The 18,734-nt window shown below is 38.2% G+C and overlaps 1 protein-coding gene across 1 annotated transcript in view; it reads right to left on the bottom strand.

The window, feature by feature from the left end:
* Window positions 1–18,734, bottom strand: part of gli2a (GLI family zinc finger 2a) — a 110,282-nt gene that overhangs the window by 42,993 nt on the left and 48,555 nt on the right. The window contains exon 3 of the mRNA XM_052142561.1: window positions 8,074–8,176. Coding sequence (XP_051998521.1) covers window positions 8,074–8,176 — 103 coding nt within the window. The remainder of the gene's footprint in view (window positions 1–8,073; window positions 8,177–18,734) is intronic.

Genomic DNA, 18,734 nt, shown 5'->3' with positions numbered 1-18,734 from the left:
CCATTCATAACCATTTTACTCCAGAAATTAAATGTATTTCTGGATGATACACCATCCATCTCCATCCGCTTATCCGAAGTCGGGTCGCAGGGGCAGCAACTCCAGCAGGGGACCCCAAAATTTCCTATCCCGAGCCACATTAACCAGCTCTTACTGGGGGACCCCGAGGCGTTCCCAGGCCAGTGTGGAGATGTAATCTCTCCACCTAGTCCTGGGTCTTCACCGAGGCCTCCTCCCAGCTGGACGTGCCTGAAAAACCTCCCTAGGGAGGCGCCCCGGGGGCATCCTTACCAGATGCCCAAACCACCTCAACTGGCTCCTTTCGACGGAAAGGAGCAGCGGCTCTACTCCAAGCTCCTCACGGATGACTGAGCTCCTCACCCTATCTCTAAGGGAGAAGCACGCACACCTTCTGAGGAAACCCATTTCGGCTGCTTCTACTCGCGACCTCGTCATTTCATAATACATGTGTAAAGTAGTCAATGGAAAGGAGGAGGCGAGAACCGGCTTGACAATGTAAATCATATTTTAATAATAAACTGAAACAGACAAACACACACATGATGGACATGTCTGTAAACGATCTCTCTCTCTCCCGCACGATCCTCTGCAGTCGACCTTTATCCCTCTCGGAGGCTTAATTAGCCTAATACGAGACCGGGTGTGTAGGATCACGACCCGGCCCTGCCCTCCGCCCTGCCACATCATGATACACCATGTTCAGTGTAAAAAAGTGCGGGACTTAATTTCATCCAACGGTAATGGGAATGAAGAATGGAACCAGTGGTTGTAGGGATGGGGTTGAAAAGTAAAAGGGATGTGTGACATCAGCCAAAAGGAAAGTTGCTTCAGAGTCATAGCAAGTTATTGTATTTTGAGGAAAGATTATGATTATTACTTGAAATAGCAAACAACATTAAATCATGCACAGTAAGTCCAGCAAAGTGAATAAAAAAAAAGAAGTAAATATGGATATTATATTGACTTTACGGATAAGGTCATATGAATTCTCAGCTATATCTGCACATATTCCAATAATTTAGAATAATATTTACAGTGTTTTTGACCACCATATGGCACTACTATAGGAAGTAAGCAAACAAAAGTTAGAGACAACTCTTAAACGTACATAAACGCATATTAACCTTGTTTTGGTTACATTTCCACATTGCCCAATGTTTGCCAGACAGTCTGAAATGACAAGACAACATGTCAGCGCATAAATAAATCAGGAAAACTGCTGAGGGTGTTTGAACCCTCAATAATAAGCCATCATTTACAACTTTACCTGTCAGGGGATAAGACAAAGGGGGCCCCTACTGACACGAATGATAACCAAGGTCTTGTTGTTACACCCTCTCTCTGACAAGTTGGTACATGAACGTTAAGAGTCCTTAGTCATATACAGGGTATGTCATGGTGCATTTAGAGAGCTTCTTCTTAATTGCTACCTGTCATTTTAGCAGGCTTCCATTGTAGCACCATGGGTGGTACCTGTCTCCATTTTTCATTCTTTTTAGTGTCTATATTACTAAAGGAATTGTCAGAGACAGCTCTGTTATATTGACAATATCAGAGAACAGTTAGCATTAATTTTTCTGGTATTGTTACTACTTTCTAACAGCAGTCATTAGACATTTTCCTGGTTTATGTGCATATGTTGTGACCTAACTCTTGTTTAAAGGCTACACAGTGCAGAATTTGTACACAAAAAATAAATGAATAAATTAGAGAACATTTGTGAGTAAACCTTTGATATTTACATTTATGCATTTGGTAGACGCTTTTGTCCAAAGCAACTTACAGTGCACTTAATACAGGGACAATCCCCCCGGAGCAACCTGGAGTTAAGTGCCTTGCTCAAGGACACAATGGTGGTGGCCATGGGGATTGAACCAGCGACCTTCTGATTAACAGTTATGTGCTTTAGCCCACTACGCCGCCACCATATATTTTGTGATCTATGTCACCTGAAGCTGTTTGGAAAGTTTAGAGGGGATCTGGACATGTTTTTTCTTCCTCTCCTCAGTCAGACGCAAGCTGCTGTGCTCCTCTCTCGTGTCATCATTAAAGTTTCATATGATCTTATGTTACGTTAAATGAGATCAAACAACGTTTCGACAATGTACATTTTTGTCGTCAATTTTGTATTGTTGACGTTGTCGATAAGGTTGACTAATCATTTCAGCCCTAATTGGCACCATGGTGTTTTTTCACATGACTCAGTGCTGTTACTGACAGCCCAGAGTCTTCTGAACTGAGATCAGTTGGTTTAAATTAAATTAATTTACGCTTCGCGTATAGCGAAGAAATACAACATCCACGCATGTGTACGTGGGGTCGCACAAGGTTAAAATTAAGCTTTATCAACAGCATCTGGGCATTCTATTCATTCTATCAGAAAACTATATTGAACATATGAACAAAGCATGAGTTAAGCGTAGAAATCTAATTTCATCACATTGTACAATCATCACATTACCCCAGGACACATTCTTCTTCACTGTAGAGAGTATAGAGAGAATATTGGGTTGGACAACTTGAAAAACTATTGGGTGTATCTCAGATCCATACTGCAATGTGTAACTGTTTTGCAAAAATAAAAATACTAGTGATTTTGGTAGGGTGTTTCCTCATTCATTCGCTGCCACTGAGGTTTTGGGAGTGAAAAGCTATATTTTGGATGCCAATCACTCTGTTTATATGTTAACATACTCTACAAACATACAGACCTTCAAGTTTTGTGAGCTTTTCCAATTTATGCGTGGGAGTGTTATTGCTTTGGAAGGTTTTGATTATTTTCTTCACAAATGTATTGCAGCACATTGGAATATTTGGAAACCACTATTTTAATTTGTATATCACAAGTTAAACTTAATTTTAGTTGTTTGTTTGTTTTACAAATGTTGACAACACAAACCTCTAATAAGTAGTCCTAAATGTGGCAGAGAGTGCTGTCCTTAGCAAAGCGTCAAGGTTAGGCCGATTAGCTTCAACAGTAGCTGTTTATTCTGATGAAATAAAACATGGTAACAAATGGTTCTCTCCAGGTAAAGTAAACCTCCTTGGTTCTTTGTGACAATATAAATCTTATGTCAAATAAATTCTCCATACAGGGGCCAAATCCTAACTTGCCAAAACCAGATCCTTATGGAATAATATTAATCTCATTATTATTAATGAATGCACACACAATTATTCATGTACTAGATACATTTTGTGAATGTATTTTACTAACCACAAACAAATGCCATTTGATTTGAATCTGTGGAATTCGGGATTGAATGATTGTGCAGCGATTTGTACAAATACAGACATGTTTGCAAATAAACATGTTCTATTCTACATTAATAAATCAAAAATTGCTCATGCAAAAATGAATCCGTGCATTTGTGGATCAGAAGACACGCGTGCATTTATTGACATCTTGTTCGAATCGATTGTGTTCGGTTCATTTGGATTTTGAGACTTCCTTTTCGCAGTTTACAGCATTCCACCCACACATACACACACACAACTAACGAACAAGCCAGTGCTCTTCATTAACGTGAACACGATTCGTAAATGTGTGTCACTATACAATGAAACAAATGCTTTTCAACCGGTGTCTGTAGAATTAACAATTACATAAATGTGCAGCAATTTGTACAAATAAAGTCATGTTTGTGAGTATAAATGTTCTGCTTTGTATTAAAGTGTGACAGTTTCCGCGTGCAAAAAGGAATCCGTGCATTTCTGGATCAGGCGACACGCGTGCATTAATTGAGTCCTTGTTCGAGTCGATCCTTTTCGGTTCATTTGGATTTTGAGGCTTTCTTTCCGCACTTTCAGCATTGAGGATCCACACGCAACTGAAAGGCAAGGCAGGCAGCTACCACTAGATGGCAGTCGCAGAGAATTACCGAGTTGGCCTGCCCTGGTTTGAGAACAGGTGATAATGGACATTTTGGCATTCTCCCGAAGAACCTTTAAAACATGGATAATACCATTTTAAACCAACAAGCTGGTTGGGTAAGTAACACTAATCTTTTTTTCTTTTTTTCTTTTATTGCATACTGAAAAGAAGAAAAAAAGTAACTTCCTATAGACTAGCAAGTTAAAAACAATGTACATTTGATATATTTGACATATTAATTACATTTTATAAATATTCATTTGATGAGATATTAACAAAAAAATGTTGGCTCTTCATTATGTATGTTAGATTATTGTTTAGAGTGCGAGCTGATCAGGGAGGAGAGAATGTTGGCGTGGCTCGTCTGATGTTTTCTGTACGTGGAGAAACTGCAAGAAAAACAAAACTAAGGACACTTGTGACAAATGTCAAAAGGTACTGTGTGGGATCTACACATGGAAGGTAGAGAGTACATGTGTTGAGGAATCGATCCACAAGCGTCAGTGAATGATGTGCGGGGTTTGCCCCCAAAACAGCCAGATGCCTTGTTCAAGTGAGCCCACTTTTAGGAGAATTCGTTCATAATGATTTTACAGCATACTATTTTCATTATAGTTTTACAGCATGATATTTTTGCTCACAGTAAAACAAATATTGCTTTCTAAATCAGTTCTTTTCCCACAGTTTAGCGAATGTTCATATTCTTTATTAACTGTTTTGGCCATTTTGGGTTTGGATTTTACTATGCATTGAAATACACATTGGTGATGTTTTTATAAGCTATTGTATTGATTTGTTTTTATTTTACAAAGAAAATAATTTAATATAAATAATCAAAGTTGCATCTGTAATCAGCTACAATAGCAAGTTCTGTGATTTTCGATGAACTAATACATTTTCACATTCATTAGAATTTAAATTTCGTGTCCTGGTGTTTATTATTAATATAACAGATTCATTTATTCATGGATTTCGATTCCAGTGGTGGCTGCATAGGATTGTTTCCAATTCGTGTTGTCCAAACATTTCCAATAACTCCAGAGCGTTGTAAAGTCCAAAAGTCAACATGTTTTGAAAAAATATAGATTTAATAATTTCCCAAATTCACAACATGTTTTTATCTAACGAAATATTCCGCCTCAATCCATGTTTGTTGGCGTTTAGACTTTCAAAACATTTTCACTGTGGTGAAAAAACTTGCTGGACACAAAGCGAGGCACGCACCTTCCGGGGCAGTCTAGCAGCTAATATATATATATTTTTTGTATAGTCTAGCGCTATTATATATTACAAAAAAGATTGTATTATATTGGACTATCTACGTTAAGCTTGGCTCCGTGCTCCATTTAATCCATATTATTCTATTTTATTCTAATTGAGGATTTTGTTCGAGGATTTTGACATTTTTTAGGGTGATGACGTCATAAAATATGACGACAGACATTAGAAGCTTCATTCTAAAACCTCAATAGAAGTGTCGAATGTAAATATGACATGACATTTGGTACAGTCTAGAATGAACGGTCAGAATGACCGCTATGGCCATTCTAGTAGGCTAGTTATAGAATTTGACGTCATCACCCTAAAAAATGTCAAAATCCTCGAACAAAATCCTCAATCAATCCTATGCAGCCACCACTGGAATCGAAATCCATGAATAAATGAATCTGTTATATTAATAATAAACACCAGGACACGAAATTTAAATTCTAATGAATGTGAAAATGTATTAGTTCATCGAAAATCACAGAACTTGCTATTGTAGCTGATTACAGATGCAACTTTGATTATTTATATTAAATTATTTTCTTTGTAAAATAAAAACAAATCAATACAATAGCTTATAAAAACATCACCAATGTGTATTTCAATGCATAGTAAAATCCAAACCCAAAATGGCCAAAACAGTTAATAAAGAATATGAACATTCAGCTAAACTGTGGGAAAAGCGAACTGATTTAGAAAGCAATATTTGTTTTACTGTGAGCAAAGATATCATGCTGTAAAACTATAATGAAAATAGTATGCTGTAAAATCATTATGAACGAATTCTCCTAAAAGTGGGCTCACTTGAACAAGGCATCTGGCTGTTTTGGGGGCAAACCCGCACATCATTCACTGACGCTTGTGGATCGATTCCTCAACACATGTACTCTCTACCTTCCATGTGTAGATCCCACACAGTACCTTTTGACATTTGTCACAAGTGTCCTTAGTTTTGTTTTTCTTGCAGTTTCTCCACGTACAGAAAACATCAGACGAGCCACGCCAACATTCTCTCCTCCCTGATCAGCTCGCACTCTAAACAATAATCTAACATACATAATGAAGAGCCAACATTTTTTGTTAATATCTCATCAAATGAATATTTATAAAATGTAATTAATATGTCAAATATATCAAATGTACATTGTTTTTAACTTGCTAGTCTATAGGAAGTTACTTTTTTTCTTCTTTTCAGTATGCAATAAAAGAAAAAAAAGAAAAAGATTAGTGTTACTTACCCAACCAGCTTGTTGGTTTAAAATGGTATTATCCATGTTTTAAAGGTTCTTCGGGAGAATGCCAAAATGTCCATTATCACCTGTTCTCAAACCAGGGCAGGCCAACTCGGTAATTCTCTGCGACTGCCATCTAGTGGTAGCTGCCTGCCTTGCCTTTCAGTTGCGTGTGGATCCTCAATGCTGAAAGTGCGGAAAGAAAGTCTCAAAATCCAAATGAACCGAACAGGATCGACTCGAACAAGGACTCAATAAATGCACGCGTGTCGCCTGATCCAGAAATGCACGGATTCCTTTTTGCACGCGGAAATTGTCACACTTTAATACAAAGCAGAACATTTATACTCACAAACATGACTTTATTTGTACAAATTGCTGCACATTTATGTAATTGTTAATTCTACAGACACCGGTTGAAAAGCATTTGTTTCATTGTATAGTGACACACATTTACGAATAGTGTTCACGTTAATGAAGAGCACTGGCTTGTTCGTTAGTTGTGTGTGTGTATGTGTGGGTGGAATGCTGTAAACTGCGAAAAGGAAGTCTCAAAATCCAAATGAACCGAATACGATCGATTCGAACAAGATGTCAATAAATGCACGCGTGTCTTCTGATCCACAAATGCACAGATTCATTTTTGCATGAGCAATTTTTGATTTATTAATGTAGAATAGAACATGTTTATTTGCAAACATGTCTGTATTTGTACAAATCGCTGCACAATCATTCAATCCCGAATTCCACAGATTCAATGGCAAATCTCAAAATGGCATTTGTTTGTGGTTAGTAAAATACATTCACAAAATGTATCTAGTACATGAATAATTGTGTGTGCATTCATTAATAATAATGAGATTAATATCATTACATAATCCTTGACACTACACCTCCATTGGATAGCAAAGCACAAGGCCTGTCAACAAATGAAACCACGATTTGCTGTGCAACATACATGTAATTAGGTGAATTGGGCACACGCAGTGGAAATGACAGCCTGATCAAGGTCTTGATGAATTAGTGGGCCTCTGTCAAGGCTGAGTCACATTGAGCCAGTGTACAGAGAGAGAAGGTAGGAATTGTCTTTCTCTACCAGTTCCAGATTATGTTATAAATTGTTCTCCTGTCACAGCCACTGGGCACACTATATGTTTCATATTCCTTGCATATTTAAGAAAAACAGAAATGTCATTGTGTCACCTGCAGCATCATATACAAGATCATCCAGTCTTTTGCACCTGTCATACAAACGTGAAGGCACTTTGTGATTAATAATAATAATAAAAAAATCCTTTGAGATAATCATGAAGTTTAGTAGGCGGTTTTAATTATTTGAACTGCTCACGTCAATTAGCAAGGGTTCTAAATCCTTCTAATGTTTAGGATTAAACCATGTATTATGTTGCAATTCATAATAGAGCAACAGATTACATTTTACTGGCTTTATTTTACTGAGTTTACTGAGAACTCTTAAAGTCCATGTGCTGCTTGCAGCAGATTGCAGTTGAACGATCTACCAGGCAGAAGACAAACGGCTGTGCAGGACCATGACCTGGCCATGGCAAGCATTGAAGCTGCATACTTAACTGAAGATGACTGAACATGTTCTATCTCTTAATGGTGATTCCATCTGTGCAGACACAGGACAATGGATGTTGAAGCTCTTAACAAACATACCCATGTATGGGGTGAAGAGGGTGTGGCTCGTAATGGTACCTTCCCTCATGGTGGCGCATGTCGATTGGAATTGGTGTGTGGAAGGTTGAGAATAAATGAGGAGCTGTGAAGTAAAGGACAGAAGAGAAAAAGAAACGAAATTAGTTAGATCCAGAATATTAATTGGGGGGGGGTCTATAAAAGTACTGCAGGACTAGTGGACTGATAAAACATATAGAAATTTATTTAAACTATTCTGCATTTCTAAATGTGGTTACAGAGGAAACAACATATTATATCATCTAATTCAGTTGATTTTATACAGCATAAAATCACCATTAAAGGGATATTTCAATAAAAAATGTAATTCTGTCATCATTTACGCATCATCGTGTTGTTTTAAATGCATATAACATTCTTTGTTCCATGGAACACAAAAGGTTACAGCTTTAGTCACTACTCACTTTCATTGTATGGACTAAAAAATGCGATTAATGCAAATGGTGAATAGGTCTAACATATCTTTGTGTTATACAGAAGGAAAGACATACAGGTTCGGAACAAATGTGCGAGTAAATGATGACAGAACATTTATTCTCTCAGTCAGACAAAACATTGGTGCAATTAACCCAAAAAATGTTTATTAATGTTTGTTAATGGAAGACATTATACAGTGTTAATGAGAATTTCAATAATTTTTAAATTAACAGATCTTTGGGCTGGCAAAGGGTTTGGGTGTGTGACTCTGGGTCAGAAAATGTTGGCGACCTGACATAGATCAGCTAAACTGAGCTAAATTGCCACTTACAATCAATTCAGAAATGAAAGTTTTGTGTAAAATATTGGCAAAATTACATAGTAGAAGGAGAACAAATCATTAATGAAACTGTAGAATCTTAAATCTTGAATATAACAGAGACTGATTTGAGCTTCTCACACAGCTCACTACAGAGAGGGTCTCAATTTGAAATTAGGAGAAGACACAGCAAATGAAGGAGAAGAACTGCTAAAACGCAATCGGACATGACAGCCAAAGTAGTTCAAAAAGAAAGTCCTATCTACACATCCAGGCCATGTACTGTACTGTACTGTAGCAGTACACTTACGTTTTTCAAACTGTTCTGCCCCATCAGAAAGAAATGCACATATCATGTAGGCCTATTCATCTCCGGGATAATTGAAAATGTACAGACGCTCCAGCAACCCTCCTCAATATTAATGGTCTTACATGTGTGATGAGTGGATTACAGTATTTAATTATGAGATTTTATTTGTCTGGGCTAAAAAAGGGAGCCAAAACATGCTCTTCCTGTCATAAAATGGTTCATTGCTCTAAAGGGTTCTTGTTAAAAACCAACATGCTTTCATTAATGACTGAAACTTACTTGAGGTGGTGATTATAGAGCTTTGAGTGAGCACTAAATAGAGTTCACTGTCTGCATCTTAAATTTGCATTTATAAGATCCTAAGGCTATTTTTGGAAATATGCCATCTCCTGCTTATTTCACAGTGTGAGTGTCTAGAAGAGTGGGGCCAGGTCTTTGGGTCCATTCCTTGCTTGTATTAAAATTCTTGTGGCGTCATAGGCATCAGTGAATCAGGCTTGACCTGAGAACAGAGACTCTGGGGGTAAAGTACTCAGATCATTATCTCTACCTGAGAGGAGCTCAGGGTAGAGCTGGGTGGGGATGGGCCATAGGGGCCATCAAGGGGCCCATCAGGAGGAGACCTGTGTGAGTCAGCATTCCACACCAGCCACATTCGCCCCAGTCATCACAGTGACTCTCGAGCATGCATTCTTCTTCTTTAAGTTTTAAGAACATTAAAGAAGAAGAGATTTACTCTGCTACTTCCAATAAACCATGATGGTTACTGATTAATTGAGAAAAAGATGATCAGGTTATATTCAGAATGTAATACTACTACTTACTAAATTCAGGGCAGTTTACATTATATGGCACTCTCTATATGCAGTATACACTCTCCGATAAGCAAAACAGCTGGCATTATGCAACAATAAAATTTTCAAGTATTCGTGTAGTGTAGTAAATAGTAGTAATGTGCTATATTGTTTGTTACATGACCTCCTCAAGAGAGTGGCATCCAGTTATCACCTTGATAAAATTACTGTACAATAAATAAAATGTAGCATTTTTTTTTTCAATATTGTGTAAACATGTTGTAACTTTTGGCAGTCCAATCTAATAATGAAACAAAGCAAGGATGTTTAAAATTGTGGCAGTAATTACTTACAGTGGATTCATCACTATGAAAATGAAATGTTAAATTGAACACTTTGTTTTGTGTAACAGTATCCAAGCAGTGTACTGAACATTTTAGCAAATATGTCATCCAGGTATATGCATACTATAAACCAAATTCTTATTATATACTGGAGAAATAGTAACACCCTGTCTATACAGGGCGCATCCATTGAAGAGACACAACACAAAGGCTTGAGGCTGTGTACACTGGATGCATTGACGGGAACATTCTAAACCAATTATATTTGTGTTGTTGGCAGTAGTAGTGCCAGCGTGTGCAGCGCAAAATAGAACAGGACATCAGATTACTGTCGGCATGATGTGCCGCAACGGCCACTTCTAGTGTAGACAGCATCACTGGTTATAATAGGTTCTATTGCTTTTGATGCGACACTCACGTCCAGTTTAGACAGGGTGTATGGGTAGTATGTTATTGTGCTATTCTGAACATAGAGTCCTTCTGCAGAGTGTTTTCCCCATAAGACCCATGCATGATTTATATAATCTATTGATTTTGAAATACAGTCATACTATAGTTTGTAAACTTGCAGTTTAAATTTAAATGTTGGTATTTCCAGAGGAATTTGTCCTGGAGAAATGATCAACGCTTCAATCCCTTCATCACTGTCATGGGGGAAAGCACAACTGACAGGTAAGCATAACTTCACAACAGCAACTATATTGAATTCTTGACATGCAATGGCTTAAAATCCCTCTCGCAAAGCTAGAGACCTGAAGGAAAAAGTGACTGCATACTTTCAAGCTGTGGTAGTGTGTTTTCCCTGCCAATTAGGTGGACTCCCTTTCCTTGGTGATTTGGATATTAAGAGGCATTTTTTAAATCTGGGTGTAGAGGCCAGCATAATGAGGGCTTGCGTGAGGATATGTAGGAGAATAAGAATGCATATGTTATATATAATATATTTATTGATGCTCCGGCCAAGCATGCAGTATGACAACACTTAAGTAAAGCTTTGGAAACTCAAGGGATGCCTGTCTTTAAGAATGATGGAAACCACAGTCGAAAAGCGTGTAGGATCATATATGTGCTAAAACGCTGGGACTATCTCAAAGAAAGTCATTCTTTCTAAGCTAGTGAAATGTTCTACAAGAAATGTCACATAAATATCATACTGCACCAGACCAAATGTCACAGAAAGAACATTCTGTCATTTAATCACCCTCATGTTGTTCCAAACCTATTTGACTTTCTTTCTTCCGTAGAACACAAGAGGAGATGTTAGGCAGTATGTTAGTCTAATTCACCATTCATACAATGAAAGTGAATGGTGACTGAGGATGTCATTCTAAATAACATCTATTTATGTGCTCCACGGAAAAACGTGTGAGGCTTAGTAATTGATGACAGAAGTTTCATTATTGAGTGAACTATCCCTTTAATCTGGAGTGCGATACATTGAACTTTGACCAGAAGAGAGGACTCATTCCATCACCTAGACAGCTCCATTGTTCTTGGGCCAAAGTCCAGCGCTCTGGAGGGTACACAGGTGTGCTTGTATGGTTTGTACCACTCTGTTACCCTAGAGCGTATAACACTGGCATCCTCCTACCAACCATATTTGGATATGTACTGTAACGTGAAATACTTTTGTAATGCTGACACGTCCTGCATAGTGATGTGCTAAATTCTATCTAAAATTATTTTAAACAACATTTTCCTAACACTTTTATAATTTTTGTGCATGCAGCATTAACGACCTCATATTATATGAGATAATACATTGAATATTTGTACTTTAAAAATGTATATGTCACACCAACAAAGGCAAAAAGGTTATTGAAATTGGTGACCAGTAACAGGAACTTAGACATACACTTTCTCTTAAAGGGATAGTTCACAGAAAAATGAAATGTTTTGACTTTCCTTCCATCTTCAGAATGTCCCTCAGTCACCATTCACAAAGTGCTTTGATCAACAACTTAACAGAAAGGGTATTAAAATAGACTTAAGTTGCATAGCACAAAATTTAGTAGCTAATTCAAGTGATTTCCTCTCATTATAGTGAAGGGTTGGGCCAGGACTTTGGTTGTGCGTAGAGTAAAATATCGATCTTGGGCTTTAAGAATCGATTGTACAAATGAAGATCGCAAAGCATCAGAAAATATATATTTTTACCCACCCCAATAATTTATATGTATGTATTTAGTAGAAACTTTTATTCAAAGTGACAGTGTTTACAAGATATACATTTTACCAGTATGTGAGTTCCCTGGAAATCGAACCCATAACCTTGGTGTTGCTAGCACCATTCTCTACCAGTTGAGATACAGGAATGTAACTCATGTTTCATGATGATCTTCCTTGTGGAAACATACTGGCTTTTAATACGCACATGCTCGGAGGGTGTTTAGGCTATTTTCAATATTATTTCTTCAGTCCCCCATAATGATCTCTAACATGTGGAAAACATCCTGTCAGGACTTGGTGAGAATCAGCCATCCACGTTCTGTTGCAGAATTAGGTTGGGGTTTGATGTCCTTTTAAAGACAATAGCAGGTGGTAGACATTATCAACGGGTACTCAAAGTAGAGGAGGAAAACATTCACTTTTCATGTCCAAACGGAGCCGATAGACGGGCGGCTTTGTGCTGTGAGCGACTCATCTTTAGAGGAAGCACTCAAGAACAATAATAATATCCTGAGAGGCCAGCAGCAGCAGTGTAATTAAAAAAGCTTTTCTGTCTCACTCCAGGAACAAGGAGTGAGGGAGCAGGAGGGAGTCGATTCAGACAGGAAATTCCAACTGAATAGGCTGGCAAGGGGCCTAACTACACAGCACCATGCAAACTGGTCCACATTAGATCCCTAAGCAGCCTTGAACCCTAGGAAGCCGCAGGCCAAGTGGTAGCCACCAGTGGATTCAGCCGATCCTGGTAACATGCAATTTATTCCCATTTTGGACAACTTGGTTAGGCCTTTTTTTACTAACTGTCACACATCAATGTGCATGAGTGTGCATGAGTATGCAACAGTTAAACGCTTGGAGGAAAAAAGAGGGTTGCCTTCTCTATCCATTCTGCACCTGGGAAATGTCACACCATATAACATCCCTATTTCGTCTGTGTTGATGGTTCTTTCCCAAGGCATTAGTTGTGGCGACAGCAGGATTAGGGGTTTAGGGGAGAGCAAGAAAACTGCTTCCAGCACTGAAAGGAAGTATTAAGTGAATGACTTTTCTTTTAACACCCAGGGGCTTTGTAAAATGATACATTCTTATTAATAGGGGATTTCTGGCAAAGGCCAAGTAGATTAAGTTATGGCACCAATACAACAAGCATAACTGGCTTACCAATTGTTATATATGAGTAGTGTATGACTGTTAACATGCACTTACTAATGTCTGTTTTTAAAATGTATCTTGTTAACTGTATATGTTTTAGTCATTTTGTCTTGCTTTCCTATGAAATTATCTAAACGTCCTTAAACACAATATAGAAGTGGCTTCGTTTTCTAGTCCGTTCTGCATAATGCGGCAGCTCATTTTAGATTATCGCGGCCTATTCAGGCCATTTCGCGGTCGACCCACAGGCCTGCTCAGTTCTCCAGAAAGCCAGTCCGCCACGATCGGCCCCAAAGTGCATCGGCCCACCGGGAAAATGCACGGTATGCCAGATTACCAGTCCAGCTTGTCCACTGCGTCTTCAGTGGCTCTGATGATGTAAAAGATTATTCTTTTCACTTTATCTGCTCCAGCATGAAAAAAAAAATGGCGGACTGTGTGTAGATCACTCACGGGAGGAGGGTGGAGTCCGTCACCAGTCGTGGGCAAGGCCTGCACTAAAGTGACGTCACTTTAGAGCAGGAACGAAAACCATTCATTTTGACACACTGTTTTTGATTAATAGAAATATAAGAAAGAGGAGTGGGTGGACTTTTAACATTGTAGGGTGGTTGTGTACACACACTGCCGACTCACATTTATGTACAAATACCATGTAAAAGTGAATTTAGCATAATAGGTCCCCTTTAATATCTTATGTCATTATGCTTCTTAAGTAAATGTATCTTATTGATCTATAAAGATATTTTGTACTAGAAAACCAGACAAAAATACGGATAAAGAACTTTTTTTATTTTTGAGTGAAAATAAATGTCATTTATAATTCATGCAATTTTTACTTATTCATAGTAAATTAGTTTCCATTAGTAACAAAACAATGCCTTGTTTAATGTTTAACAGATCCGTAGGTTATGTACATTTAAATACTAATAAATTTAGTTTAACTTTGATTAATATATTATCATTTCAAAGTACACCAGTTATGCACATGTTAGCCAATCTATAATATGTGTTGGTGAATTATTAATAAGAGTTATTATAAAGTGCTAGAAAAATAAGTAAGATGCAAGGTACTGTACATTATGAATGTATGACAAGATCCTCCAGTTGCCATTAACAACATAGAGGTTTAGTTCATGGTAGGACCTTTGTTTACAAGACCCTGTCATAAATACAGTAGCCCCGGATCCTCAACAGACCTTATGTGCCTTTCCTGTTAATGTTTACAAAGCAGGGCCATGCTGGCTTCTCTCCGGCAATCTAAAGCCATGTCAAACAACAGGCCAAATCCATCCAATCATTCACATAATTTCCAGCAAGCTGTTGGCCCTTATAAGCCAAGCAGTGAGTTCAATGTGATTTATTAAACCTCTCTGAGGCACTGGACTAGTTACCTTAATTGTCTCGATACTTCCACAGAGTCTCAGTCTTGGGACAAAAGCTATCGGGGCAGTTGTGGCCCAGGGTCACCAGGAAATAACCCCAATGCATCACAGCACAAGAAAAGTCTATACAAGACTCAACGAGTGAAAGCTGGGAAACACGGCAACTCTGGTTTAAGTGTGATACTGCTATGTGATTTGCTGCACATTAGCATGCTTTTGGTGTAATGATGGCACTTAAGATCTCACCAAGACTAATTAAAAATAAAGCTAATACCTTACCTGGCCAAACCCAGATTTATCATTCTGTATTTTAAAGTCTGTAATAGTACTACAATGCACATGGTTCTTGTCTGGATTAAGTACTTTTTCACAAAAACTTACATTATACAAAGGGCTGTAAATGTTATGAGGTTCCATGCTGAAAAAACTCCTTAAACCAGCCTTAGATGATTTGCTGGTCTGAACTGGTTTCCCGGTCTGGTCAGATTGGTATGTTGGCTGGCTTTTGGGCACTTCAGCTGGCCTCTCAGTTAAACCAGCTGAACGCCAGCTTGGCCAGGCTGGGAGATATGCTAGACCAGCTTAAACCAGCTAAATCCAGGACAGACCACTGAACCATCTTAGGCTGGTTTAAAGTTTTTTCAGCAGGGTTTTGGAGTGGCAAAGCCCTAAAACTTTAAAATGGGTGGATTAAAACAATCTTACTAAAGATCAGACATCCATAAAGCACACCTCGAAATCTCATTGGATGACTGGTTGCTGGGTCACAACACCCATGATATTTGTGGTTTTCAAAATGGTACTTAGACATCATCTTAAAAGCTACATTGTGCTTTTGGTGCTTGCTTGAATTAGTGATTTACTGCTCCCAAGAGTACAAACTATCCTTCCTTATCCATGAAACTGGTGAGCAAACCAAACAAAAAGCATGAGCTTAGTGTGATTGAGGGTTTCCAATACAGGCTTTTGGTTGTGCTCTCCTTTAAGCTCTTGCTAATCTAAAAACAGAAAAGGGAGTTCATTTTTACATCTTCTCATGGGAACGCTGGCCTCTCTGGTCTTCCATTCCGCCCTTTGGCCTCTGTACTGGAGCTGATACAAAGGACATTAACACAATGGATGCACTAACAGCCTTGCAGTAGACTGGCCAGTGCTGCTTCAGCAATACCGGTACACCAAAAGGTGTTTTACAACAGGAATGATGGCAGTGGGAGGAAGTGTTCTCACATCGGGACAAAGCAGAGGCTCAAGGGCTGCAGTGATTCCTTTAAAGGGAATCCCTGCTGGGGGTCACATAGAGGTGAGACCATGCTATCTGAGATGTTTGGGGGAAAAACAACAGTGGAAATAATCTACACTCAAAATTAAGAGAAAATTATCCCCCAGTGTAGCATAAAGGATGCCAGTTTCACCCAAAATGTTGAAGTTTGGAAAACAAAATGAGCACAATGAGAGTAAATGATGAGAGAATTTTCATGTGAACTATCCCTTTAATACATGCAACTCAACCCAAGCCCATTGGGGGATTGTTATCTCATTTGAATCTTGCTTGTTTAGATTCTCAAAATGTTACAATACATGACTGTTAAACTCTGTTAGAGGTGTTTCCATGTGTGATAAGATACAGTTAAGGTAATAGTCAATTTACATAAAACAGGACCCCGATAATAAAGCCAAACTCTGGCTCTGACTTCAACATGCTCTGAGGGAATTATCTTAAGGAATTTGTTGTAAACCATCAAACTCAAAACAGCTGTGGAGGCACAAAGTTATTGGCCTTGTGAGAGCCTTGGTTGGGGGTCAGACAGGCTGGTTGAGGTACCTCTCCTTTGCCCTCTGTAGGGGGCCCTCCATTTTTTGTTTGCATTGCTGCTTATAATGCCTTGGGCAACAAACACTAAGCAATTTTGTCCTTTTCATAAACCAAACAAGCTTTGGTCCATTCTCTGTTCCTTCCCTCTTTGTTGTTCTTCTACATCCAGCTGTGGTCTTCCTGGCTGCCTGGAATGAAGTAAGAAATCGTAGAAAAACACTAATTCCTGTTACTCAGCATTTAACATCTTTTTTTTGTGGCGTTCCAGGTCAAAAATGCTTTGCCTCAATGCCACTTACAATAAGACCCCTCATTAAAATTCTTCTCCATTGTGAACGCATCATTTCCCATAGATGAAACTTCCCCTCTCACTGCCATATCCCTGTGGCTCATGCCTTTCAGTGCTGTCCATTGCTTTTTACTCTGTCGTTTGGACCCTACATGGTTCAAAGAAACCATTTTTACCACCAGTGCAGAAATTGGCATCATTATACTCTTTAACCAGGACCGTCTTGGATAGAGATATCCTTCTAATGCAGCCATACTGCGAAAGTGAGATGATTTATAGAGGGTTGCAATTTTTACAGCATTTACAACCTGGAGTGGTACTGCCAGCATCAGCGCCATTGGACACATAGATAATGAACTGCAAGGAAACATTTCCCGTCAGCCACCCTCTTTTTCTGCAGATGAGAGGATTAGGCTCTTAATTAGTGCCTCCAAAAGGAAAGCTCAATTTACGGGAGAGCAACAGAGTGGTGGGGGGGAAGGGCGAAGGAAAATGTCTAACAGGCTGGAATGGAGGCCTCCTATTACAATGGGGGAAGGGAGCGTAAGAGGTTATTTCTCCCAAACAAAAGGGGTGCATTCCGCCTGTGCCATGATTCACGAAGTTGAAGGCTCAGTCTTAAAACATCGACAACCCATGAGTATGAGGGTCATGGAGGTAATGGCTACATCAAATGATCATACCCTCAGATTATTGTTTCTACCCTTTTTAAAGGCCAGTTTAGACCACCATTAATTTCCATGATGGTCTTTGCTGGCTTGCGTTGGTTTGGTGTTTGTCTAGCTATTCATGCTGCTCATCAAAACAGCTGGTTACGCTAGATGACCAAGTATTATTGTGTTTAAAGCTAGTTAAAGGAATGTTCTGGGTTTAGTACAAGTGAATCTTAATTGGCAGCATTCGTAAAATAATGTTTATTTCTACAAAAAATTATTGACTCGCCCCTCGCTTATTTAAAATAAAGGCAAAAAGTGCCTTACTGGTTACAGTAAATTACAGTTTCAATGAAAGTAATTACTTTTAAGTAAATTACTTGCACTAAAGTAATTTGTATAATACATTTATATATACGTCTGTTAGCGTTTCTATGACAGCTGAAAAGTGTGCAACAATGAATGAGAAAATATAGACATTTTGAATTTGTGCGGAAAACCAAAAACTTTTCTCAAAGTTATTTAGAAAGAAATTTAAAAATAAAATAATTAAAAATGTATAAAATTACTAATTATTTTATTTTTAAGTTTCTATCTAAATAACTTTTTCGAGAAACGTTTTTGGTTTTCCACCTCCTCCTTTCCATTGAACCCGGTTACATATAATTACATATATAGAGAATTAATTAGTAATTTGTAGTGGATGACTTATTTTGTGTAACTTACTCAACACTGCTTATAGGGTTTACCAGGGTTACAGCCTAGTGGCAATGAAGTTATGATAATGGATACAACTTTACACAGATAAGGTTAGTAAGCGATTTTATCACACGTTTATCATGTTAACATGTATAACGTAATGAGTCTTGTATTTTAACGTTTATGGACTGCCCACATTCACTTCCATTGTAAGTAATTTACTGTAACCGGCATTTTTTTATTTTTTATAAATGAGGAACAAGTTGATATTAAGTCCT

This window comes from Xyrauchen texanus, chromosome 14 (genome assembly GCF_025860055.1).
Source record: "Xyrauchen texanus isolate HMW12.3.18 chromosome 14, RBS_HiC_50CHRs, whole genome shotgun sequence".
NCBI lineage: Eukaryota > Metazoa > Chordata > Actinopteri > Cypriniformes > Catostomidae > Xyrauchen > Xyrauchen texanus.
The sequence above is the reverse complement of the archived record's forward strand: the minus strand, read 5'-3'. Positions and strand labels throughout refer to the sequence as shown.